Below are 12,893 nucleotides of genomic sequence, written 5' to 3' on the forward strand. Positions count from 1 at the left end.
CCCCGTCGCGATAAGGACCAGGAAGTCCAGAAAGGGCAAGTTCTATGGCTCATGACAGATGTGGGATAATATTTAATGGGGGGGTACTTTTCTGGCATGACAAGCCGTTTTCTCTGAGGACTCCATTTGATAATATTTATGAAGTACATTTACCATTGAATAAAGACCAGTAGACTTCAGTCACAAAGTAAAATAAACAATGTCCTCCTTGTTTCTAGCCACAAAGACGTTTCAGTGTCGGCTTTGGTTCATTTTGTTTGGTACAGTGTGTGCTGCCTTTCACTTTTCTGGGGTGACACCCAGCTTTACATGGCACATCCTTGTGAGTTTTTTTTTACCTGCTTAAAGAGACAAGTGACACTGTCACTGTGAGGGCTTGGAGGGCCTTTCGAGTTCCGGCACCCACTCATACTTCTCAGTACAAGCTAATTTCATAATCAAAAGATCATGAATGTGTACAGTTAGTCGACAACCACCATGTTTCCTTTTTCAAAACTTATTTTATTTATTTATAATGCGCCTATACAGCCAAATAGGAGCATGAAGGCGCACTGCAAACATACATTCTGGCAGGCATCCCATTGCAAGCAATGCTAATATGATTCTTCAGGAACCCAGGAACAATACATTGGAATCTGTGGGAAGGTTCGAGAGAAGGGTGTGCATCAATAACATTTTAACGCACAGCTGTAAGCCTATTCCATGCTCAGTAAATATTGATTTTCGATAAAAATTATATTGAAGCCGTCCCTAGAGGTTTAAAGGCAGTAGAGGTTGAACAACATTTCCTGGCTAACACATCCACCCGAAATTAACATATTCTATTTTGTTGCATCTTCTTTATGCTGCTCGTGCTGGACATCTTTGGGGCTAAGCTCTCCCTCATCTTCATCATCCCAGATCAACCTGATTGCCAGATGCTTCAGATCCTTCATTCTCTCTTGAAACACCCTGTCGAACCTTTCATTCTGAGCCACTGTCATGATGTTTTTCCAGTCTCCAATTTTACCTACAGACAAATTGAGAAATAGCACTTTAGACACAGACTCCCAAATGCAGAGCTGCTATATAGGATCAAACAGGGTACACGTGATTACAAACTTGAATGAAGAACAAAAAGCTCAGTTATGGCTAGAAGACACGAAAGGCACCACTTAAATGTAAGGTTGTTTAATAAAATACCTGGAGAAAAGTTTACACCTTTTGGGACATGAATTCACGTTTCAGAATGGCATTTTGCAAGTTTGAGATACGCCCTATTTGGAGTCAGACCTCACAATTAGATATTAGTTTGTTTTTCAAGCATGGGGTAGCTCAGCTGGTTAGGACCAGGAAACGTAGGCATCAAACTGCTAGAGCTGAAAACATGCAATGCTTGCAACTCATCTGTTCAAGGTCTGTAGCAATGTTTAACAGGTAATAATGCTTGTGCCTACTGTCACATAGGGAGGAATACTGGATGGGAGTAATGTGAACCTGGTGGCCAGGGACCACTACCTGCTCTGTGATCCTGCCCAGACAGTGTTATACTGGGATCCCTAACGCTCCCCATCACATCCTTACCCTTGTTTGTAGAAGGTATTCTATCACCACAATAACCATGTTGTGGCTCGAGAAGCATATGCTAGATTCTGAAAGGCGAAACTGGTGAGGAAAGAGCTGCTCATTGACCCTCATAAACAGGACCTCATGAATCTAGTGTTAACCATAGTCCGTCTTGTCTGTTAGAAGGACACATGCTTGCAAGCACTGCTTCGAGATAGTGCCATGGAACAGCCTAACTTAAACCGCAAAGACTCATGGTTGCCAGGAAGGAGACAGAGTCCCTTTCATGGACATAATTCAGTCAATGGGCTCTGCAGTCACCTCAAGGACAGAGACGACTAAGAGATGCAAAAAGATTAATTCTAAAGAGGCAGCCAGGCGCACCTCAGCATGTGGAGCTGTGAGGAAGTTTGCCATGCACATCAGGGCACCTGGGGAATTCGTAAGTCACCCTGGATTTACCAAATCATCAAGTCTGCTTTCAATTCACACACAGCTGGTACATGTCTTACATTCACAAAGTGCGTCCCCAGCCCTGCTAGCCTATATAAGGGGAGTAAAGTAGCTTAGAGGGGGTGGGAATTAAGAGTTGGAGTGCCAAGGCAAAGGAGAGACGGAGAGTAGCGCATGGCGGCAAAGAGAAAAGGAAGTCGTGGTGAGAAAGAGACAGTGAAGAAGAAGTGCAGGAAAGAGAAGACGAGGGAGGTGAGAAGGAGAATGAACGGGAGGAGGTAGAGGAAAGGTGAAGGAGAGGGGGGGAGGATGTTAGAAATAGGCAGAGAGGAGAGAACAAAGAGAGAGACTGGAGTGCAGGAGGTGGAAAGATGAATGAGAGAGCTTAGCCAAAAGGGAGGAGGAAGAGAAAACGAGGAAGTGATTTTCTATAAAATGTGGGCCATGGTGAGATTCCTGTCATTGCGGTGGAGGAGGGGATGAATAACAACCAACGAGTGTAGCCCAGGCCTAGTTTAGAGGCGACTCTGCTTAATTTACCAGGAGGCAAAAGCTGATAGCACACTGGGGTTTAATTGGCTTTGAATTGTTCAACACCGACCCCACTTCAGAAGGTCTAAGGGCACCAAGTTGGATAATCTTGTAGGAAAACCCAGGAAGGTCAACACATGACCTTGACCACTTTGGCTACAATCCAGAAAGGTGCAGACACAGAAAGAAGTGTTTAGGACACTGTTGGAATGCACGTTCAGCTCTTAAGTCCGCCCAAATGATTCAGCCCTAGGAAGATTTATTAGTGCACAAGAAAGTGAACGTGCGCGGCTGCAGGTGGGTGAAGATCGTATCTAGGAATAGCAAATGCATTTGTTTTATAGTACTCATAGAAGTTCAGGAAAGCCCAAGTATAGGGCCTGGGTGACATCGTGGAATAGTGTAATATGCTGTGTAACACTGACAATGCAAACAATGCAGATACAGAGCCTGGGTACAGGAAATACTGAATCACCGCCATATTAGAAGTGAGGCCTAGCACTGTATATTCTCTGATGCAAGTGTAGCAGCATAGCAATGATGAGTCTGAATCATTTTTTTCTTTCGCAATGCCCAGCAGTAGAACCGAGAATTGAGGCCTTCAGGCTGATTAGATAGTTTAATTGCATTGAGTTGTAGGTCTGCGAAACCAGAAAGGAATATGAATAGCCAAGCATGAGCAGGGCTACCTCTGTCCTGATGGATAAACCCATGGGAGCCCGGGAAGAGGTCTTGAGCTGCCAAAATGCCCAGTTTAGAGTTAGGGCACTAGCGCCACCCAGAAAAATTGGCATTTCATTCGAACTGCCAGACGACCGTAAAACAGAGTAACTAAATCCATCAGAACTCGGTTTATTAATGTGGTCCTCAAGAGGCCGAGAAGAAACTCCAGGGAGGGACAGCTGATAAGGGGGAGTGAGGAGTGAAACATCCCATGATTTGTGATACGAGGAGCAAGAGATGACAGCAATGGGGAGTCATGGTGTGGGATCACGCATGTCTGGTATCAAGAGAAGCATACCTTTGTTCAAAGAGCCAATTTGACTTCAGAGGTAGCCACTGAGATTTGACCAGTTTTAATATTTTATGCAAATGTTTTAGGCTAAGGCCTTTAATTCATGCTTTTCAAGCTATGGTGGGGTTCCCTGTCTTGTCTGGAGCTTTGGGGCTTTTTTTAAAAACCTGAATTGATTAAAGACATTGAAAGGCCATATTGCAAGAAGCACTTTGTGGCTTCCTTAGGCATTGCATTTGAGTTTAAATCATCAGAAGCGGTATGTTATCTCTGGGCTCATTAGATACACACTATTATGGGACAATTTTTTCTAAACAAGAATGTTCATGTTCTCAATTCTTAAGGATGAAAAACATAGATGTAGTTAGCGATGGGCTGAATTGAGGGAAAGAGTGCAGAGTTTGTTTGGCTCGTCTTGATCTTAACATAGATCACATTAATGATATAAGTGAATTCAAGAATGAGATAAAAGCTCACATCAATATTTGAGAACATAAAAAGAATTTCACATACCTAAGGGATACAATCAACTTGGTAGAATATCTTAATTATTTCCTGATCCCCTTACTAGATTAGTGTGCATTGATGATTTTGCATCTGACATTTTTGGTAGAATGTCTATTTTTTTAGACTTATGAAATTATATTTTGTTGATTACAAATTCCCAGAGATTAAAGATATTGGCCTCATTACGAGTATGGCGATATGAATACAAATGGTGGTAAAATGGGCAAAAAGGGAATAATTAACATTTTACCCCCATTTTTCCATGACTTACTATGGGTTTTGGAGGTGAAGTGGAAGATTTACTTGTAGAATGTAGCTGGAGGTACACCCTCCACTTGGCCTCCAAAAATTGGTGGTTTTACTGTAGAAGAATTACTGCTCACACTAAATCCCCAAAAATTCCCATGGAGTTCTAAGGATTACACAATGGGGGATCAACTCTGCTTTACCACCACTCATAATCCTCTAGTCATTTTTCTTGGACTGAGTAGCAGTAATGGTAAATGATTTTGATGGTTATGCTGCTGATTGATTCACTGCTAAATGACTGCAAAATATGTAATGAGTATCATTGTTTTGCTGCCATGACACGTGTGCATTTATCCCCAGCAAATATATATGAGCTGAGTGTGTCTTGTGCACAAAAATGGTGGCTTATGAAAGAGGAGATTGCTGCAGAGGAATTACACTGTCTTGCCGCTCTGGGAACCATCCGAAAACAGGGTTATGTCCCCATGTCGGATGTTTTGTCCATTGTGCATGGATACCAAACCTTCGGTACTCCACCAGCCTAGTCTGGGAAGGCCCAAGGAGGGATCACCAGCAAGCGAAAGAACATCTCTTTTTCAGTAACGCATACATGGTGGTGGTAGAGGGCCAATGGTGGTAATCTATCGACTATGAAGGGGAGAGGGCTTATGCACCTTGGACTTTCAAGGAGCACCCTATGCTGCAAACTGCCAGTAACAATGTCTCCTTCTTCTTGCTGTTTTTTCTGTGAGTCTGAAGCTCAACCTCTGGCACGGTACTACCATTATACTGTTCTATTAGTGCTCTCCTCCTAGGTTGGGGTTTATCCTTAATACGTTATTTCTAGAGGCAAACATGCTAGCTACCCTACTGCCAACAAATGTACTCCAAAAGACATTGACAGATAAAACAACATGCAAACAGTAAAACGTCCTGGAACAGTCTGTCAATACTCTAGTACCTTGGTAACTCCTCTAGTAACAATGCAGACAATGGGCCTCATCACGACCCTGGCGGTAAGTTACCGCCAGGGCCGTGACTTTACCGCCATGGCGCTAACTACGTTTACGCCATGGCGGTAAGGGGATTTACCGCCCCATTCCGACCTTGGCGGGGCGGTAAATCCCCAATCCCCATTTACCCTTCCCCATTCCCATTTTTGCCCCATAGGGCATAATGGGAGTGGGGAAGGCGTTAATTACGCCACTGTAAATTACGGTGGCGTAATTAACACCAAGTTCCCTTACCGCCATGGTTTTTTACACCCGCTAAAAGCAGGTGTAAAAACCGCCATGGCGGAAAGGGAACTCGTAATTGGCGGAAAGGGGTTGGCGCAGCTAACGCTGCCGCAAACCCCTTTCCGCCAGGGTCGTAATGAGGCCCAATGATGGCTTTAAGCAAGCAAAGGGGGTGTCAGGGCAGAAGGGAGAAATGAAGCCTTATTCTCATCAAAGTATGAATAATCTAAGATGAATGGTATCAGACCGCACTTTGCAATGCCTGATTTTATTACAAGTGATAACTTAAGATAAAGGAGGAAACAAGAGTTATTAAGTAAGGCAGTCCCTTATGGAAATCCTGAAGGGGTATATACACCAGCTGGTCCTACTGTTGAGAAAATTCCAATCCTTCATCGAGCGAGTAAAGCAGCACTGGCATACCAACATAAGGGAATAAAAGAGTGAATACTAGGCTTGGAAGCACATCAAATTAGATATAATCCAAGCAAGCAAAGGCTTTTATTTATAGATTCTTTTCATTTGTATCCGCACACAAAGCCCAGCGGCATCTGGGCACTGGTTACAGACGTATTAAGTACAGTTGCACAGAAGTAGTTGAAAAATTGGGTCTTTAAGCATTTCCGGAAACAAAGATAGAATGGCTCGGAGCGTAAAGGCAGGGGTAGGTTGTTCTAGAGGTTGGATGCCACAGTCGGGAAGCTGGAGCCGCCAGCTTTATTGTGTCTGAATCTAGGTTTGACCAGGCAGTGGTTCTGGGCGGATCTCAAGGGTCTAAATGACATATGAGGGATCATTTTCTGGGTTAGGTAAGGTGGGGCATTGTTAGATAAACATGTAAGCTTAATTAAGAGGATTTTTCATTTAATCCTTTCTCGGACTAGGAGCCAATGAGCAGATTTCATGGCTTCAGAAATGTGGTCAAATTTACAGTTCAGTGCTGGCCAGAGGACATTGTTTGTATGACCTGGAGCCTGTTTACGTTTTTGTCAGATGAGTCACAGAGCAAGGCATTGCAATAACCCAGCTTTGAGCCGACAAGGGCCCAGCCGATGGTGAGGCGGTTACCAGATGAGACTAATGGTTTGCTGGCTCTCATCAATTTGGTGGCATATGATGCAGAGAAGGTGATATGTCTGATTTGTCGTGACATGCTTAGCGAGGCATCAAGGTAGACCCCCAGGGTCTTTACAGCTGGTGAGCTTGGGATTTTATGGCCATTAATGGTAAAGAACCGGGAGGCTGTGTCAAGATGTGCAAGGCTGGATGGTGTCCAAACTATGAGGAGCTCTGTCTTCTCGCCGATCAGACATAGACTGTGTTCGGCCATTCATTGTTGAATTATGTAGTAGATTTTGTTTACGTTTTCAGAGTCCTGGTTGTGGTCACCCTAAAGGGGGATGAGGATCTGGCTGTCGTTGCATAGTTTGTGAAGGTGATGCCCAAAGCATTCAGGTGGTAAAATAGAGGTTTGTTATAAATGTTGTACAGGGCGGGTGAGACACGGGAACATTGGGAACACCACAAGACATAGGGGTATGGTTGGCTGACGCTTTATCAGAAAATACTCTGGAGCTTCTGTTGTCTAGGATGGATGCAACCAAGTGGGCTGCTTCGGGGAGAAGCCTGCAAACTTAGTGAGGTGACCACAGAGAGTTTGGTGGTTGACTAAGTCGAAGGGTGCTGATAGGCCCAGGAAGAGAAGGAAAGATAGTTTTCCTGCATCGTTGGCCCCATCAAACTGATTCTTCAAGTTAAGGAGTGCTGTTTCACTCCCATGGTGGGAGCGGAAGCCCGACTGGCGGGGGCTAAGGATGTTGTAAGTATCCAGGAAGGCTTGGATTTGGGTGTAAGCTACTCTATCAATGATGTTCAGGAGGAAGGGCGCTATAGTGGTGGTTCTATAGTTGGTGTGGATAGTAGGGACCAGAGAGGGTTTTCTAAGGAGGGGGGTAATCCACGCCTCTTTAAGGCAGTTCGGGATGGTAGAGGATTTGAATGAAGAGTTGATAATGGTGGTGTTGAGAGGGATAAGTGGGTCTGCACATTCCTGTACAAGAGCGGCTGGGTTGATATCACCCTTGCAGCGGGATACTTTGAGGCCTTCGATGATGGTAGCCAAGTCAGACTCTGAGATAGGTTTAAATTCAAATGGTTGGGCGGTGGAGGTTGCATTGATCTGGGCATGACTTGACCAGTTTAAAGAATAGATGGGGACTTTGGCTTTGATTTTATCCTAAAGTTGTGTGACTTATTTTGTTAGAACCTCTTGGATTTTGTTGCACCAAATGGTGTCTTTTGTGACATTAGAGAGAGGAGTGATGGGGGAATCTAATTCTCTTAAGATGGAGAATAGTTCTCTGGTGTTTGAAGCGGCTTCTGTAATCCTCATGTTATGAGTTGTGGCTTTAGATTTGTGGATAGTTTTTTTTGTAAACTTCTGCTGCCTCTGTGAATCGTGCTTTGTTTTTGCTTGTGGGGCCTTTCTGCCAGGCTGCTTCTGCTGCCTGTTCTATAGCACATAGAGATTCTATTTCGGCTGTGAACCAAGAGTTCCTGTGCTTAGAGTTCTTAGATTTCCATAGTTTAAGTGGGGCAAGAGCCTCAAACGCTTTGCTAAGCATAGTGTTGTAGTGAGCAACTATTTCCTTGGTATCCAGGTTTGTAGGTATGTCGGGGCATATCAAGGGGAGTATGCGCTCTTTAGTCAGATTGCGGGAGCTGCGTGCTATAGTAGGGGGCAGTGACATGGGCCTATTTGGGTGGCTGAAGGGAATAGGGATAGCAAAACCAATGCAGTGGCGGTCAGTCCAAGGGCAAGGCGTGTTAGAAAGACTAGAGATGTTACAATTATGGTTGAGGATCCAATCAAGTGCCATGTACGTGGGTTGGGTCATGGACAAGTTGGGTGCAACCAAAAGTGGTCAAGGTTTTAGTAAGGAATGCTGCTTCTGAGTCTATAGGGTCATTGTAGTCTAGATTGAGATCATCTGGGACGATCAGCTGGGTGGAGCATTTTAAGTTAGTTCAAAGGAGCTGGGTGAGGTCTTCTTCAAATTAAACTAGGGGGCCTGGTGCTCTGTAGATGAGGTGAAATACGATGGTAGAGTTAGGTGAGCAGGCTAGTTTGACTGAGATGAGTACACAGTGTAGTACAGGAAGGGGGTTGTGGGTCAGAGGGCAAGGGTGCTTTTGTAAATGAAGGTGACTCCTCTTCCTCCTTTACCAATGGGTCTGTCATCTCAGATATTGGCATATCTGGGAGGTACTGCGATAGATAGTGTTGGGCCACGTAGGAGTGAACCAGGTTTCAGTGATAGCGAGGATGTCAGTGTTGTTGGATGTGATGAGGTCATGGATGTCCACAGCGTGGGCAACAATTGATCTAGCTTTAATCAGCATGCAAGAGTGTCAGGGAAGGTGGACAGGCAGTGGATGGAGCGAGGTTAGTGGCTATTTGCATGGTCTGTGGTGGAGTGAGATCTGGAAGGTGGCACTGGGCTATGGTGTGATAGCGGAGGAAGGAGTTGCAAGTCTGAAGGTCCCAGGGGTAGGATAGGTGAGCAGTGGTGGGGGGTGAGTCTGACTTGCGAGGTGAGAATGTCGGTCTGCGTCTATGCGTGATGTGGTGAGTGTGGGCATTTGTGTTGTATTGAAACATACGCTGGTTGTGACTTCAATGGCTGGTTGTCTCTGTATAAGGGAGGGAACTTTGACATTAATTCTCCGAAGCCCCGGCTAGCAGCCTACTAGAGCAAGGAAGCATGTGTTTTTTTGGTGTGTTTTTGACAGCAGGTGGTGCTTGCACTGGGGCATGGCGGTTGGGCATTGTAGCATAGACATGAGTGGCCGTGATCCTGGGGACCGTCCATCTGGCGCCACCAGGAAGGAAGTGAGTTGGAGGGGGGATTGCTGGGCTACATGCTACTTGTGTGGTGGTGAATGTGGTTCCGCAAGGCAGAGAGGACCTCTGGGGCTGGGGGATGCACCACCAGATGCCATATGGGGGATGTATTTGGTGTCCTCTGATGGTTTTAGTGGGCATTGTGAGGGAGCAGTGGCTGTAATGTCAGGTGAGGCCATGTTGTGGTTGTTAGAATGCCGTGAGGAGGCTCTGGGGAGAGTTTGAGGCTGCAGGTTCAGGGTATTAGGATGGATGTGGGTGCTGTGTGTGGGTTGGTGCGTGCTGTTTTTAGGCATGAAGTTCAGGCTGCCTTGTGGGTTGAGTGGTGTATCCTCCCATGCCTTCATTTGTCTGGTTGCTCATAGGTCATCACATTTTGAAGTAAGCAGTTGCCCCATGTGATCAAGGGAGCTGCCAAACAGTGAATTCTGTTCTAGCTGAGGCAATTGGCCTCATAAGTGAACTGGCCTGGAAATAAAGGAGGCGGTAACAAGTTACCTGCACATTTTCCGGACCGGCTCATTCGAGTCTGCTGGTAGGGGCACTGAACAACCAGCAGGCCTGACCTGCTGGAAGTTCAGGCCCCATTCGGCAGGGTTTTCACTGAAGCACCGGCACCTTTAACAACAGGGCCGGTGCTTCAGGGTTCCCATCCCCATGGAATCTGATGAGACACCATGGCAGGTGGAGGCAACATAGACAAACCTGAGTACGGGGTAAAAAAGAGCATAAGCAAAGAGCCTATTCCAAAGATACTGACAACTATTTAGAAAGCAATTGAAACTTATAGCACACAACTGAAGCATGTCTAATCAGCCTACATCGTCTAACTTTCAAGAGAAGGCAAGAGACCTTCAGAACATCCAGCCATGACACCACAATTAAAACTTTGTAGTCTGCAATGTATTCATTGATGATTGATATTGCTCATCTTTCACCGCTTTATGGGCAAGAGGTGCTGTATGTTGAGCTGGTGGAAACAGAGGCCTGCAGAAACAATGTCAGCTGATTATCATCTGTTCCTGGTAGTAGCAGTGTATGGTTGCATTGTATGGTGGTGGAGGAACGCAATTCTGCTTTCTACTGTTCTGTGTCGGACAACTCTTGTGAAGCACACACTGGTCTAAACCTGCGAGGCTCTGTGGGGTGTCAGCTGAGTATAAACAGTTCCTGACAGTTAGCGCCAAGTTCCGGGTCCATACAGTGATTTTGGTGAGTTTTACACTTTTCATCACTTGTACTGTTTTTCTCTATTCCTAATTATAACCTGCATGTATAACATGTATGACTTTCGCAGTAAATCCAATATCCGGGACAAGACTTCCCTCGATTTTATGACAGCTGAACATAACACAGGCCCCCAAACAATGGTAGGGGGAGTTGTTAGACCCCCCAGAGTTGCTGACAGAGGATACTAACACTGAGTTAAATGTGCTTCCTCAAACCGAGAGGTTAATAAACTCTTCTCTGGCAGAGTTGGCGTTTACTGCGGAGGGTGCATCGGGCTATCCCTCAAATGCGGTTTTGTTGCCTAATGCTCTGCTTGAACCTAGAAAGGTCATGGTGGGACCATCAACAGGACTGGAACAAAATCGGGGGCCTAATATTCAAAAAGTGATACCCCCTCCTTTGCCCATAGTTATTAGCCCTGTTCCGGGTGATGTGTCTATAGCCCCTAAGAAACAAACCAGGAAAAGGAATAATGTTAAGGTTTCTGCAAAAGTCATAGATTTCTTCCCACCCCCATGTTCAAGCACTGAACCAAGAAAAGCAAAGAGAACTCAGCAACCAGGAACTGCCAAGGTGCGTCAGCAATCCGACTCTAATTATTTAAACAATGACAGTCTTTTATTTTACTCCAAATGGAAAATGACCATCAAATATCCTATTTAATGGATGATCTCTTGTCCCTTTTGGATGAAAGGGAATCTCTGGTAAAGGGCATCAGAGATTACTCTATGTCAACTAGCCCTAGTTCATTTTGCTTGACCTATACCCTTCTCGAACTGGACGACAAAGATAGACTTACTGCACCCTCAATATCGGCCATGAAAATGGTCCCCAGTTCGTTTGTAAAACTGCGTGAAAACATGGACATGGAGTTAAAGGCCCATACTAGGACGCTTAGTGAAATTAAATGAAAGCTGGACATGATGGAAGTGTATCAACAACAAAGATCTCAGGTGGCTCCCAGTGCCACAAATTCGAACTGGAAAAACAATAAGCCTTATCTCTACTTCCATTACAAAGGATCATATATTACGAGCTGTACCTGTGTCTGTAAATCCTGTTCTAGACGATTCTGCGGGCAACACTATAGTGAATTCTTCAAAAAGACAAGGCGCTATACTATCCTCAAAGAAATATAGAAAGAAGAAGATGAAACAGAATAAAAACAGAATAAAAAAGCTCCAGAAAATACATACAGAACTTCCACCTCACAAAGGAGGCTGCAGCTGTGGCCTCCAAGCCTAGCTCCAGCTCACTAAATCCTGTGGCAAACATGGTCACATATAATGCCCCTAAACCCCACTTGACGGTGGATTCTTCAAGGCAATTTCCTCAAATGGCTATGCATGTTAATAATCATGAGGATATGGAATTCGTTTTAACTGGGTCGAAGTTTGATAAAGGTGGCTCGAGGATAAGAGAAATGTTTTTCTGTCTGTTGCTGATTGTAACCCTTTGTCAATATCGCTACCAGGTTCTGCTGATCTTATAATGGGCCGCAAAGTACAAGTGGCATCTCAGATAGCCAGTGGCTCAGCTCTTCTGAGCAGTTCAAATCAATTTCAGCAAGTATGCATTAATAACCCACCCCCTCTTATTTTTCATAGAGTCTCCATTGCCTCCTTCCAATTCTTACCCTCCTGTGTTTCCCCATATTGACACACTCATTTTAGAATTTCTGCTTAAACCAACAATTGTCATTATCTTGAAGCCCTCCAATGTGTTGAAATTATTTGACGAAAATCCATGCGTACGCCTACTCAACTCTAAAGCTTTTGAGCTGGTTTATTTCTTTGACCCATTATTACCATATATTAGTACCTGGCAAGGGACAAACATATTGTTTCAAACTATCTGATTGGCGTTTACAGGGTCGTTACCTGGCCGATAAAGACTCATCTTCTGTTGGTCCGAGCTCCGTGTCCCACATAGTTCCTTTTCTTTCTTCGTCAGGATGCAATGGAACAACAGGAGAAGGAACTATGTGTAGTCCCTTCTGTTCGTTCCACAGTGGCCATTTTGTTTGTTTACTCCCCCCTTATCTTTTTAATGGCCGCCATGGAAAGGGCGAAGGGACTACGTGTAATCCCTTCTCCCCAATCCCTGGTGGTCATTTTATTGGATTTTTGTTCCAGTTGGGGAACTGCTGCAACACTGTGCTTCAACTCGAGTGAAAATTGCTATTGGTACCCTGGTACAATGTGCTGGCCTACTAATAGCA

At 44.9% G+C, this 12,893-nt stretch overlaps 1 protein-coding gene across 1 annotated transcript in view; it reads right to left on the reverse strand.

The window, feature by feature from the left end:
• Positions 1–480: 480 nt before the first annotated feature.
• LOC138453630 (amine sulfotransferase-like) overlaps positions 481–12,893 on the reverse strand; it is a 377,572-nt gene continuing 365,159 nt past the window's right edge. The window contains exon 7 of the mRNA XM_069606656.1: positions 481–1,009. Coding sequence (XP_069462757.1) covers positions 822–1,009 — 188 coding nt within the window. The 3' untranslated portion in view covers positions 481–821. The remainder of the gene's footprint in view (positions 1,010–12,893) is intronic.

This window comes from Ambystoma mexicanum, chromosome 4p (genome assembly GCF_040938575.1).
Source record: "Ambystoma mexicanum isolate Mex_15411 chromosome 4p, UKY_AmexF1_1, whole genome shotgun sequence".
NCBI lineage: Eukaryota > Metazoa > Chordata > Amphibia > Caudata > Ambystomatidae > Ambystoma > Ambystoma mexicanum.